At 37.9% G+C, this 14,115-nt stretch overlaps 1 protein-coding gene and 1 long non-coding RNA gene across 2 annotated transcripts in view; both read right to left on the minus strand.

Annotated features, from left to right (window-relative positions):
* Positions 1 to 2,323: 2,323 nt before the first annotated feature.
* LOC121161268 (zinc finger protein 2 homolog) lies at positions 2,324 to 6,359 on the minus strand (the record flags this gene model as incomplete). The annotated part of the gene is made up of 4 exons (XM_040987575.1): positions 6,265 to 6,359; positions 5,933 to 6,025; positions 5,323 to 5,383; positions 2,324 to 4,032 (listed from the first exon to the last, which is right to left on the minus strand). Coding segments are annotated over exons 1-4 (1,933 nt in total), but the record flags the coding sequence as incomplete, so codon positions are not given.
* An 8-nt stretch (positions 6,360 to 6,367) lies between these two features.
* LOC121161267 overlaps positions 6,368 to 14,115 on the minus strand; it is a 48,428-nt gene continuing 40,680 nt past the window's right edge. The window contains exons 3-4 of the long non-coding RNA XR_005884670.1: positions 10,917 to 10,974; positions 6,368 to 6,391 (exon numbers count right to left, since the gene is read on the minus strand). This is a non-coding gene — a long non-coding RNA (uncharacterized LOC121161267). The remainder of the gene's footprint in view (positions 6,392 to 10,916; positions 10,975 to 14,115) is intronic.

Consider the following 14,115-nt stretch of genomic DNA (forward strand, 5'->3'; position numbering starts at 1 on the left):
AAATGGGTTTTATCTTACTTAATACCTACTTAAATGTTGTTACACTCAAGTACAAAATTAACAATGTTTTAAGACATAGAAACCAGTTTGAAAAAATTAGATAACAACAGTAATTGCACATGAAAAAGACAAAATAGGGAGATTTAAAGTAAGTCTCTGTTGCTCATATACAGGGGTGGAAAGATACAGAAAGTGGATCCATTACTTTTGAAACTTGTTCCAACCCATGGTTACTAAAGCAGGATCTATAACCTGAATACATAAATACTATTTTATCTCAACCCTCACAAATCCCTTCATTTCCCCTATTCCACCTACCTAGGAGGCAATGAAAAGAATCAAAGGACATTAGCATGCTGTCAGAGTGATTGGGAATGTTTGAAAATGTAAGCTGAAAAACATTAAATAAATTTCCCTGCAAAGTATTTTCTGAGGTGAGTTCCTAGGGAGGACCTTGGCCAGTATCTGGTCAGTATCAATATCAGAGGGATCACAGCTAGGGAATCATGAGAAGGCTGGTGTAAATCACTTTGAAGTACACAAACCTCATTCTGTGATTTAAGGCATTGATAATATGTTATATGATACATTCTACAGAAAAAGATGCCTTTCTTGTACTTGATGCTCAACATTTTGGATCGTGATAGGGTCATGCCCCTAAATAGTAAGTAATAAAAGTAGTGAAGGCTGTCACAGATGGGACCATGCCAATGAGCTTAATACTATTATTTGATTTATATCAGTATCAGTCATGATGCCCACACCTAACATTTTTAGTTCACATGAAATTATAATAGAGACAGAAGCAGAGAGGGATCTTTATTCCATTGATCTAAATCCCAAATGATTGCAACAACAGTAGTTGAGCTGGTGTGAAGCTAGAAGCCAGGAGCTAGATAAGAAGTGAATCAGCTAGGACATAAACCAGTAGTGCCCTAGGTTACCACAGTAGGGTAACCAGAAGCTTACTCTACTATGCTATCAGGCTGTATCTGATGTTAATCCTCATAGTTGAAAGACTTTAGACACAGGTTGGCATCCATTGGCAAGAAATGTGCTGTGGGAAGCCATGGTGCATGCCATCAGTATGAAAGTGAGCAGCAATTGTGGCAGCTGATATTTAAAATCGAGAGGCCATTACCACACCCCCAAATCTGATGCCAAACAATTCTTATGACTCTTGCATATACCTCTAAAAGTATACAATGATTAGACAAAGGCCAAAAGTGATCAATTTGCCATATGTCACCAATGAATCACTCCTCATTCTGAACAAAACACAAGTCCTTCAAAACTGGGTGATTAGCACTACAACTGCCACATGCATCAGTTGACACTTGTGAGTTCCATATTGCTCTGTAATAGAATATTGGCAAATTAACACTGTAAAAGAAGCTATACTAGATAACTGCATAAATGCTATATGGAATTCAAAACAAGTGTTATATGCAGAATATTTATTTTCAAAATTAAAATGTGAAACCAGAACTTATTTACAAAACATTGAGATCAAGTACAGATTCCATCTCAAATATTTTAGCAACACATAGCCTTGTCCTGAAATATGACATACCTCATGTTTATTATTTGATAATTACTGCAACTTTCAAAGTATTTTTCCACATTTTATTGCAATTTTACAATGAGTTCTATCTGTAATTTTACTAATGCTTATTTTGGGCTTTATAAGATTTGACTGTGACAGCAGCCTTACAGTAGCTAGTTTTTCTGTTTACATACCTTTGTTTTTCTGAACTTCAAAAAATCTGTAGAGGATTGAATTCAGAACAATGATTTTTAGTCAATATAATATTTTTGCTCCTTCCTATGGATATGTTACTGAACTGTTGCTCCATGTCTGTTTTTGCTTTCTATTGCAATCCATGTTTTTTTGTATGAGTTTTTCAACACTTGTTCAGACATAAAACTTAGCTTATGTAATAACTGTCTGCTAGCAAAAAGATTTCCCGTACTCATCATACTGAAAAAGTTTTTCCCTTGTGTGAACTCTGATTATTGTTTAGGTCTTTTTTATGGCAAAATGCTTTCCCACACTCAGTAAATTCTTAAGGTTTTTCCCTTGTGTGGATTCTCTGATGTGTAATTAGGGATTGCTTTTGAGAAAAAGCTTTTTCACATCCACTACATTTATAAGGTTTTTCCCCTGTGTGAATTCTCTGATGTACAATGAGACCAGACTGCTGGCAAAAGGCTTTTCCACACTCAATACATTTATAAGGCCTTTCCCCTGTGTGGATTCTCTGATGTATAATTAGCTTTGACTTCTCAAAAAAAGCTTTTCCACACTCACTACATTTATAACATTTTTCCCCTGTGTGAATTCTGTGATGTGTGTTTAGGCATGACTTGTGACAATAAGCTTTTCCACACTCACTACATTTATAAGGCCTTTCCCCTGTATGAACTCTCTGATGTTTAATCAAGTCTGAATTCTTGTAAAAACCTTTTCCACACTCATTACATTCATAAGCTTTTTCCCCTGTGTGAATTCTCTGATGCACAACAAGACCAGAACTCTGGCAAAAGGATTTTCCACACTCACTACACTTATAAAGTTTTCCTGTGTGGATTCTCTGATGCAGGATTAGGGATGACTTGTGACAAAAAGCATTCCCGCATTCATTACATTTGTAAGGTTTCTCTCCTGTGTGGATTCTCTGATGTTTAATGAGACTTGACTGTAGGTAAAATGCTTTTCCACACTCAATACATTCATAAGCTTTTTCCCCTGTGTGGATTCTCTGATGTGCAATTAGCTTTGACTTCTGACAAAAACGTTTTCCACACTCAATACATTTATAAGGTTTTTCCCCTGTGTGAATTCTCTGATGCACAACAAGTTCATAATTCCTGCGAAAGGATTTTCCACACTTACTACATTCATAAGGTTTTTCTCCTGTGTGGATTCTCTGATGAATGATTAGTTGTGGCTTCCGACAAAAAGCTTTTCCACACTCACTACATTTATACGGTTTTTCTCCTGTGTGGATTCTCTGATGCATAATTAGGGATGACTTCCGAAAAAAAGTGTTTCCACACTCGCTACATTTATAAGATTTTTCCCCTGTGTGGATTCTCTGATGCAGGATTAGGGATGACTTGTGACAAAAAGCATTCCCGCATTCATTACATTTGTAAGGTTTCTCTCCTGTGTGGATTCTCTGATGTTTAATGAGAAGTGATGGCTTACAAAAAGCTTTTCCACACTCACTACACTTATGAAGTTTTTCTCCTGTGTGGATTCTCTGATGTAGGATTAGGGATGACTTGTAACAAAAAGCTTTCCCGCATTCATTACATTTGTAAGGTTTCTCTCCTGTGTGAATTCCCTGATGTTTAATGAGAAGTGATGGCTTGCAAAAAACTTTTCCACACTCTGTACACTTACAAGGTTTTCCCCCTGCATGAATTCTCTGATGTGTATGGAGACCTGATTGAGCACTAAAGGATTTTACAAGTTCCTTACATTCATATGGTTTCTCCTCAGTGGGAAGCATCTTATCTTTAGTAAATTCCGCCTTCTGGTAAATGTTTTTTTTACATTTATTGCACACACAGAAATTTTCTTCTATGTCACTTCTCTGTTTGGTGGTAAAGCTAGAATTACAGGTAAAAGACTGTTTGCAGTAGCGACATATATAGTTACTTTTTGCTGTTTGGATTATCTGATTTATTTTGAGATCTCTTTTATAAATAGGACATTTCTCACTCTTGAAAGGTTCACAGAGTTTCTTTCCTGAGTGTGTTAGTTGATGCTTGCTATGGAGCATTTTCTTATCAACCTGAATTATTTCTCCTACAATCATATGGCAATTACATGAGTCTTTGATACAAATTTTCTCACACTTAAGGAACATCTTCCTGCTGAAATTTTTTTCTTTCTTATTGTATTCAAAAGATTGCTTACAAGTGTACATCTTGTAATGCTGACTGAGATTTTCCCCACATTGGAATTTATTCTCAGGAACATTAGAGGCATGCTTTTTCCCAAGTGACATTTCATCAGGCTTCCTAGGAAAAAAACACATTTTAAAATAAATTATAGTGTCCATTCCTCTCTTTTCAAAAGGTACCCCAACTTTGAGATCTTTCCTGGGACACACTTTCCACCTCCCCTCTTTTTTCTAAGTTCACCTAGTCATTTCAGAAGGAAACCTTCTGTAAGCAACCGAGCCCCAGTTTCTGTTCCTATACTAAGCTGAGGAAAGAGCCATTGAGATTTCCTAGTAACATTTTCTCTGGCGCCTAACACAGGGCATTTAAAAGGCTTCTTATACCAGTCATGTGGCTTGACTTAGCAGAGAGAAGAATTTACTGTATTGGTATGCTTTCCCTCAAGTGGAACTGAACCTTGAAAATGACTCTTAATACCCCATGGCTCTGCATAAATATGGATCCCTCCACCCCATCCACTGTCCACGAACTAGCTCTGGTTGAAACTCCAAATAGATTTTTTTTCTAAGGGGGATGAATTGCTGTTTCCTCTCATCTGAATTTCCCCTTTGAGAATAAGGCTCTGGGTGTATGTTTGGAAGAAACCTGATGGAGGACTGACAGTCCCTGTCAGAGGCTACTTTTTTGCATGATGAGAAACTCCCTAGATGAAGTCTAAATGCTGACCACCTGGCATGGTACCCAAGTTTCCAAACTGCTTTCTCATGCTTCATGTTGGTTTATCCTTAGTGAAAGAGGACTGACGCATGGCACTCCCACAAGTATTCTGCTTGGTTTTGATCATTTGAAATGACTCATATGGACCTCTGAAGACCCCATTTACACCACTGAGATGAACTGAGAAAAGACCAGTTCCTTTATTTTGTCTCCTGTCTCAATTCTATCACCCATGCGGCTTCCAAAATCAGAGACCTGAACAGCCATAGAGCAGTAGGGGTACACTTGAAACTACACAGTAAGAGCTATTGGTTGAGAGACAACCAATAGGAAGCTTCTTCCCACAAATTCCTGTGCAGACAAGGAAGAGTCATGGAACACTTAAAAACCAAAGACCCTTCCGAAAAATGCTGGTGTATCCCCTTCTTTTCACTAAACAGGTACTCCATTTCCTGCTCTCTCCAAGCTGGTCCTTTTCCATTCTGTCTGCTTTCTACATTCACCTGATACCTTTACAAATTTAACTTCTCTGAAAATTAAAAAAATAAAAAGAAGAAATTATATTTTTAGTTTCTTTTTTATACAATTTCCTTTTCATAGCATGTTTCAATTATGGCCAGAGCTTAAATTAATCATCTATGGCAATGTAACTCTTTTTGAAGTTACACAACTTTTGTGATTGCAACTTGCCTGAAAGTGGTTTCTTGATTTTCCTGATTAGTTCCAAGGAGCTCATTCTTTCTGTAAGGATCTGAAATGAGGAAAAAGAATAACCATCCATGAATCACACCTAAATATTTCTTTTAAATGCTGAAGAAAGACAATGATGTTTCTTGCCATTCTAGATATAACAGATTTTAATATTCAAAAAATGGACACATTTATGATCTTTACACTTTTTACGTTACTACATTAACACAATAAATAGGGTTTGTTTATCCATTTTCAATTACTTAGGATTTTCCATTTTAAGTTGATAGGGGCAGAGCAGAAAAAATGGTACAGAAATTCAAACTGATGCTTGGGATGTATTACATCGCATAACAGTTCCAGTTTGTCTTGTTTTGCTGGGATCACATAAAAGATCAATATTTATTTTTACATTTTTGGTTTCAGGTTGATAAATGTTAACATTTGAAGGCATTGTTAGAATAGAACTGTGCATGGAGACTGTAGAGTGTCTGTCTCATGCATGACATAAGCTGATTTTGGAATAAACATTTTAAAAAATCAGCATGTATTTCAGTGAATATTTACTGAGATACTTATCAACTTGCCTTCCCAGTATGTATTGCCCTACCTGGAAGCTGCTGGTGTACAGATTTTTCCACAATCCATGGTACTGATTCTTGTTCCAACTTGAAGATCACATCAGGTTTTGTTATGTGATACCCTGTTAATTGGAAATAATAGAGATTTTGTGAAATCACTATCTTGGAGCTTAAAGAAGAAAAGATTGGAACTAGAATCTGTGTCACAAAATGGCTAATATGAATCATTATCTGAATAGTAGATATTAAGATTCTTTAAAGCCTCAAATACTAGTCCTACTAGGTACTAAACTTTATAAATTCTTTAATTTGTCAAGTATAAAGATAGTATTCTGCTTGGGCATGACAGATTATCACTCACCCACGGACAGCAGATTGCTATAGGTCTCAAGCATCACATCCCTGTACAGGGTCCTCTGAGTATTGTCCATGTTCTGCCATTCCTCCTGGGTAATGTCCACAGCCACATCTTCAAATGACACCAACATCTGAAACAGCACATGTCTCCTCAGTTCTGGATCACTAAATAGAAAGACTGACAGTACATTCTTCTACATATGTTTGATTTGCAACATATGAATGTAGCTTGATTTATAATCTATATGGCATTATAGAGTAAAAGCAAAATGAAAACATGCATTCTGCATTACTTTTACAATTCCAAAACTACAATACACTATCCCTTATTATTTTGTCACAGATTCTTTCCTCTAATGACTCTGATTTTGATTAAATGTTGAAGGTATTGTTAGAATAAACCTGCACGTAGAAGATATCACTCTGTTCGCCCCTGTTATTGTCACTCTGCTTTTGAATTAAATTAAAATAAATAAGCATTTTAACACTGAGCAAAAATATAAACTCAGTGCCTGAAATAGTAAGCTGAGTCTTTTCCAACTGCCATGTTGCCCTATATTCTCTTTCTGTAGAATTTCTTCTTATCAGAAAGGTATATGGGGGCTTCTCTACTGATTTCTCAGCTATGAAGCAGGGGAAAGTTTTCTGGATCACTCACTTAAGGCATAGGATTAGGAACTGAGTCTGTTCTCTGTTCAAAACCATACAATAAGAACAGAATCTGTACCCATGGATATCTCATGTTCAGTCTTCTGAGGGATATGACTAAAACTTCAGCTCAGGATTACTATTCTTTGCATCTTCTAGAGACAACAGATGACTTTATAATTTATATGGCAATATAAGGTAAATACAAAATAAAAACATCTTGTCCTACTTTATATTTGAAATTCTGAAGTTACAATGGAATTACTTTATCATTTAGTAAGATTATTTTCTCTAATAATTATAGGTGCACTGTGTAATCTGTAGGTATAACTATGAATATTGAGCTAAATAACATGCTAGATTGGATAAGAAAGACACGTTTAGTACTGGATAGGATAGTGAGAAAATTTTTGAATAATTCATGATGTTTTTCTCAAACAAGCTGATACTTAAAAAATCTTATAAAGTGACATTAATAAAATTCAATTTTCTTTTTGGGAGCCATATATTATAACCATACTGAAGCCATTTTGAATATAGATCTAGGTCAGTGGAAAACACCAGCTAGCAAAGTGCAAGAGAAACCAAGTCTTAAGATGCCCTGCAGTTTACAAGTCATCTAGCAACCTACCCTGCCCTGACCACCCTTGGTGCTCATGACAGGATATTGGCTTATGCTCTAACTGCCAGCATCCTCTTGTGAGCATAACGGAGTTTTAGAAATAGCAACCCAGAAAGAGTTGTGAAACCATGCCCACCTCTTGCAAGCATAAGGGGTTTTTAGGGTTAGCTATCCAGAAAGAGCTGTGAAACCATACCCAATACCCTACTTCCTCTTTCCCCTCACCCATAGATCCTGTTTTGCAGAATATAAAGCCTTGTGTGTGAAAAATAAAATCGGCCAGCATGATCAGACATACTGACTTGCTGTCCATTTCTTGTGTCTCTTGTCCCCCATTCTCTCCTAGGTTGGCTACGACCTCCGTTGACTGTCCTGCTGGAAGGGACATTTTCTTATTTCAACTTGAAAAATGAAATATTGGAAAAAATTTTAAATTAAACTTGTACAAATGAGTGAATAGTTCCTACAGCTTACTCTGGATTTAAATACATATGTGATATTTTTTTGGAGGATGTACATATTAAAATCCTTTCTGCTTTTTATTTGTTTTGCTTTTTAGGAAAAAACTTTTCATAAAAAAGTAAAACTTTTAAATTAAGCTAAATTTTAAATGCAGTGAACTTCAAACTTAGTAGGGAAATAAATTACAAGCTCATTCAGAACTACCTTCTTGTAACAGGTAGCTAACTCACATCCAGTCATAGGCTGCCAATTATACAGAAAATATACATGCAAGGCAAACGCCAAGCTGTTATAAATCAACTTGCTTCTGTGCTTCGCAAGCCACTTAAAATTAACCAGTTATCTCTTTTGTTTTCTAGGTACTTTATTGGAAAGTCAGATACACAGAGAGGAGGAGAGACAGAGAGGAAGATCCTCCATCCGATGATTCACTCTCCAAATGAGCACAACAGCCGATGATATGCCGGTCTGAAGCCAGGATCCAGGAATTTCTTCTGGGTATCCCACAAGAGTGCAGGGTCCCAAAGCTTTGGGCCATCCTCGACTGCTTTCCCAGGCCACAAGCAGAGAGCTGGATGATAAGCAGGGCTGCCAGGATTAGAACCGGTGCCCATATGGGATCCTGGTGCATTCAAGGTGAGGACTTTAGCCACCAGGCCATGCTGCTGGGCCCATTAATTAATTAATTAATTTATTTATTTTAATATCATGCTTCACCATTTGTTTGTGAAGATTGCATTTGCACCAATATTGATAAACATAGGTGTTTCTTCCTTTTATTTTTGTTCCTTTTGATTTTTCAAGTTACTCTATATAATAGAATATGGAATATTTATATATCAGTAACTAGTATATATAACCCCTTATACTCTAGTTACATGCATTTTCATGCAATCCACAAAATTTTGCTTTCATAGCTGAATAATAGTCTATTGTACATATGCACATATTCTTTATTGCTTCATCTAATTATGAACACCTCAGATCATTCCATATATTCTGTATTATGAACACTGCTACAGTAAACAAGATGGTTACAGATATATCTTTTATATAATATGTTCATACTTTTAGGGCATACAGCATAGCCATTTCAGAAATTTTATACAGTGATTGAATTAATTTATCACCCCATAAACATTGTATAAAAGTTCTCATTTTCCACATATTCACCAGTAATTGTTATCCTTTCTTCTAAGTATTAAAAATCATTTGGTCAGGGTTGAGGTGATATTTCATTATGATTTTGATTTACATTTCCCTAATGGCAAATTTTTAAGCACTACCTACTGAGATCTTTAGCTCACTCACTCTTTCATCTTTTCTCCATAAATCTGCATTTTAAATAAAAACCAAAACATGTGAAGCAGGAGCCAGCCCTTTCATTTAGTGGATAAAGAAACTGAAATACCACATGGGCATTTGTTCATATCCTGGATGCTCGACTTCTGACCCAACTCCCTGATAGCAGGCCTAGAAAGAAGTGGAGGATGGCTCAAACACTTGGGTTCCTGTAGCCAAGTTTCAGACCTGGACAAAAACCCTGTCCCATGATTTAAGACTTGCTCTTCTCTGGACATTCCGGTTATTTGAGGAGTGAACCAGGAGATGGGATATCTTTCTCCACCTCTCTCTCTTTCTTAGTAGCTCTGACTTTCAAACTAATAAATCAGAAAGAAAGAAAGAAAGAAAGAAAGAAAGAAAGAAAGAAAGAAAGAAAGAAAGAAAGAAAGAAAGAAAGAAAGAAAGAAAGAAAGAAAAGGAAGGAAGGAAGGAAGGAAGGAAGGAAGGAAGGAAGGAAGGAAGGAAGGAAGGAAGGAAGGAAGGAAGAAAGGAAGGAAGGAAGGAAGGAAGGAAGGAAGGAAGGAAGGAAGGAAGGAAGGAAGGAAGGAAGGAAGGAAGGAAGGAAGAAAGAAAGAAAGAAAGAAAGAAAGAAAGAAAGAAATGGCATTGTGGCATATCAGGTTAAGCTACCACTTTCCCCATTTCCAATCTAGCTTTAAGCTAATATGCAGTGGAAACAGCAGAAGATGGCTCAAGCACTGGGGTGAGAGATTCATCTAGGAGACACAGTTGGACCTCCTGGTTCTTCTTTTTGACACAGTCCAGCCCTGACCATTGTGAACATTTTGAAAATCAATCAGCAGATAGCAGACATGTCTTAAATCAGTTTTTTAAATAAATAAAACCTCCACATGCTACTAGGCACCATACAATTTCAGCAACTCCAAAAAAGCAAAATTGAAAACTTGATAACTATTTTTGTATTTGGAAACTCTTACTACTCCCAAATGTTGAGTGCTTTTTTCAGGTTGTTACTAAATGATTTTCATTATATCATCTGTAAGATCAATAAATATCATTTCAAACTTGATATCCCACAGTAATTAAGAATTTCTCAGTTTCAATTTTTTCCCATAATATGACATTTTGGTTTGAGAATATTTAATGAAACAATTATTTAAGTTGTGATTGTGTATTTAATACATTTCAGAGAAAGAGGGAATTGTGTGAATGATAATGCAGAGGGACCAAATAATATGGAATGTCTGAAAAATTTGATAATATTCTATGTTAGGTTAGATATTTTCTTTTTTTAAAAATGTCATTGAAAGTTTTATTTTATTTTATTTTATTTTATTGATTACATTGCATTATGTGACACAGTTTTATTATAGGCACTGGGATTTCCCTACCAACACCCCCCCCCCATTGGATTCCTCCACTTTGTTGCATTACAACAGTTCAAATTCAGTTCAAATTCTTTCATTGCAAGCATGTACCAAGCATAAAGTATAATGTCTAGTTATGAAAATCTTACCTTCTTTTTGTCATATTCATTTCTTTGTTTCAGTTTAAGAAAACCAGCATAAACCTCCTACAACACAATATAAAACAAACTGAGACATAAACATATAACTTACTGAAAGCGTGTTTCTGTTCTCTAGACTTGGAAGCATGTAGTGGGTTTCAGGGATACACCTGGAAGAAAAGGCGGAGAAGGAGTTACAGATTGGTTTTGCTTTCCCAAGTTTCCTTATTATTTCCTATTATGTAAGTGATGTCAAGACAGGAACCAGACACAACGGCTAGAGAAACAAAGACAATCAACTTCCCAGGGCAGAATAGTGCATTACAGATGCCACGTGCCATGAAGGTTTCCCAGAAACAACATAAACAAGTTCAATAATAGGCAGTGATTAAACTCAAGTTATTATTAGGTTAAAGCAAACATTTTATACTTACTTAAACATAAAACTATTACTGCCAAGCAAAAAGTTATCTTTTTCAACAACTATTCTTTAAATTACAACATACCATAAAAAACATATTATCACTAAAATTTATGCTACTCAAAAATAATTGGAGGTATTACGCATTTGCCTATTTCTACAGATGAGCTGCATAGGACTCCAAATAAGGACTTCCATTAGAATATTTACTGCTGTTAATACTAAAAACTCTGTTGAAGGCAGACATTTTACAATTAGAGTAATTGTATCTGGAAATTGTATCAGGAAAAATTGATGTAATACATATTTATTCTATACAGCTTTCTAGTAACTGCTCCAACTGAAACTTCCTAAGACTTCAATGACATTTCCCAGCTTTTAAACCTTCAATGACATTTGTCTTTGCCATTTTATTTGCCTTAGTCCATAGGACATCCATAAATTTGACAGCAACATAGTTTGACATGTATTTTTACTTTACTTCATTAAATACTTATAGCAACAGCTGGAGAAAACCATCGGACTGAGATGACTGAATGTCATGATACAGGAGGTTGGGCTGCTACTTGGGATAGATCACATCTGATACTCAATTGCCTTGTTTAAGTCTACTGGCTATTCAACATTTTCAACACAGTATCCTGCTATTGTGCCTGGAACACAGTGGGTGGCATACTAAATGGGTTATTGGCATACCTAAATGATTCCTGTTGCTGGGCTAAGCATTGCATAGCCCTCAACCATCTGATGGAATATATCTCTCCTCTCTGCAATCTACCTTTCAAATAAATATTGTATTAAGGAAAGTGATTAAAAAGAAATATATTATATCTAAAACTACATATTTTAGGTTGATTTGGGGATATATCTTGTGAGGAATAAGGAATTACATTTCAAGTTCAATTAAATAGAACTTCACAAAGACATTTTTATAAATTATTTTTTCAGGTATTTGGGTACTCTAGTTTGATTTATTCATAATATGATTTTATTAGTAGTAGTAAAATGGTAAATATATTTTCAAACACCTGAAAATGGGACTGGTGTGGTAGTCTAGTGGCTAAAGTCCTCGCCTTACATGCGCCAGGATCCCATACCGCAACTGATTTGTGTACTATCCAGCCAGTTCCTGTCCCAGCCAGGTTCTTGCTTGTGGCCTCAGAAAGCAGTAGAGGATGGCCTAAAGCCTCAGGTCCCTGAACCTGCATGGGAGAATCAGAAAAAACTCCTGTATCCTGTCTTTGGATGGGTTCAGCTCCTACCGTTGAGGCCACTTGGGGAGTGAACTAATGGATGGAAGATTATCCTGTGTCTCTCCTCTTTATATCTGGCTTTCAAATAAAATTAAATACTTAAATACTTGAAAACTGATTCATGCTAAAATCTGAAGCACTTTTACCAGTCAGTAATGAATAACATGCTAAGTAAGAAAAACTGCATTATAAACTTATTGTATTCACACAATCCAAAGTATTGAAAAAGGATTTGCAGAGAAGAGACAAACACAAAGGTCTCGATCCCTGCTGATTCACTCTCCAAGTGGCTGCAATGGCTGGAGCTAAACTGATCTGAAGCCAGGAGCTTCTTTCTGGTCTCTCACACAAGTGCACGTTACCAAGGCTTTGGGCCATTCTCTACTCCTTTCCCAGCCCACAAGCAGGGAGCTGGATGGGAAGTGGAGCATCTGGGACATTAATACCCATGTGATTCAGGTATATCCAAGGGTTTAGCCACTAGGCTACAGCACCAGGCCCATTAGAACTCCACTGGCAGCTCCTCCAGCTTGCAGGAGGAGCCGGGGCTGGCTGCAACCAACTAGGCTGCAGCACCAACCAAAAGGAGCTAGAACTGTGGCCAGGCTGGAATGTCCCAGGCTGAAGCATCCACTGGTTGATGCCAAGGCGAGGCAAGCCATGCCGATCTGGGGTGGAAAGGCAGTGGCTGTGAGGCTTGGGAGCGGTGGGATCACAGGACCTCGGTCAACTGGACTGGGTACTTGGGTCCGTCTGTATGTTGGATGCTGGGTCAGTGAGCCCCTAGGGGACGGGGATTTCAGTGGGACCAGCATTACATGGTCGGGGTCCTTGGGCTCACCTGTGTGGTGGGGACCTGATCCAGTGGTGTTCAAGTAACCTGGTCAAGATACTTGAGCCTTCATGCACAGTGGGTGCTGGGTTCTTGAGCCTCAGAGACAGGAGGTTAGTGAGGACCACATAGTCTAGCCCAGTCCTTGAGCCCACATGCAGGGAAATGCTGGGTTCATGAGTCCTGGGGAGAGAAGGTCCAGTGAGAACTGGATCACGTTGGACCCACCTGCATAGTGAGTGCCAGGTCTGTGAGCTCCAGGGGGCAGGGGTCCGGTGGTGTCAGGGTGCATAGCCCAGGCCCTTGGGCCTTCTTGCAAAATGTGTGCAGGGTCAGGTGCAGACCAGGTCATGTGTTCTAGGTCCTTGAATCTGCTTGTACACTGGGTGCCAGGTCTTGGGCCTCGGGGGCAAGGGGTCCAGTGGGGCTCAGATCACATGGCTCATCTCTTGGGGCCCACCTACATGGTGGATGCTGCTCAGGTGAGCCCCTGGGCATGGGGTCCAGTGCATGCCAAGTCTCCTGGCCTGGATCCTTGAACCTGATTCATACATTTTTTTTTAGAAATAAGTAAATTTTATGGGCCTGTTTCAGTAGCCTAGTGGCTAAAGTCCTCATCTTGCACATGCCAGGATCCAAAATGGGTGCTAGTCCATGTCCTGGCAGCCCTGGTTCCCACCCAGCTCCCTGCTTGTGGCCTGGGATACCAGTAAAGGATGGCTCAGGACCTTGGGACCCTACACCTATGTGGGAGACCCAGAAGCTCCTGGATCCTGGCTTCAGATCGGTTCAACTCGGTCATTGC

The sequence above is a fragment of the Ochotona curzoniae genome, unplaced genomic scaffold (assembly GCF_017591425.1).
Source record: "Ochotona curzoniae isolate NIBS_2020 unplaced genomic scaffold, NIBS_Ocur_1.0 contig_4791, whole genome shotgun sequence".
NCBI lineage: Eukaryota > Metazoa > Chordata > Mammalia > Lagomorpha > Ochotonidae > Ochotona > Ochotona curzoniae.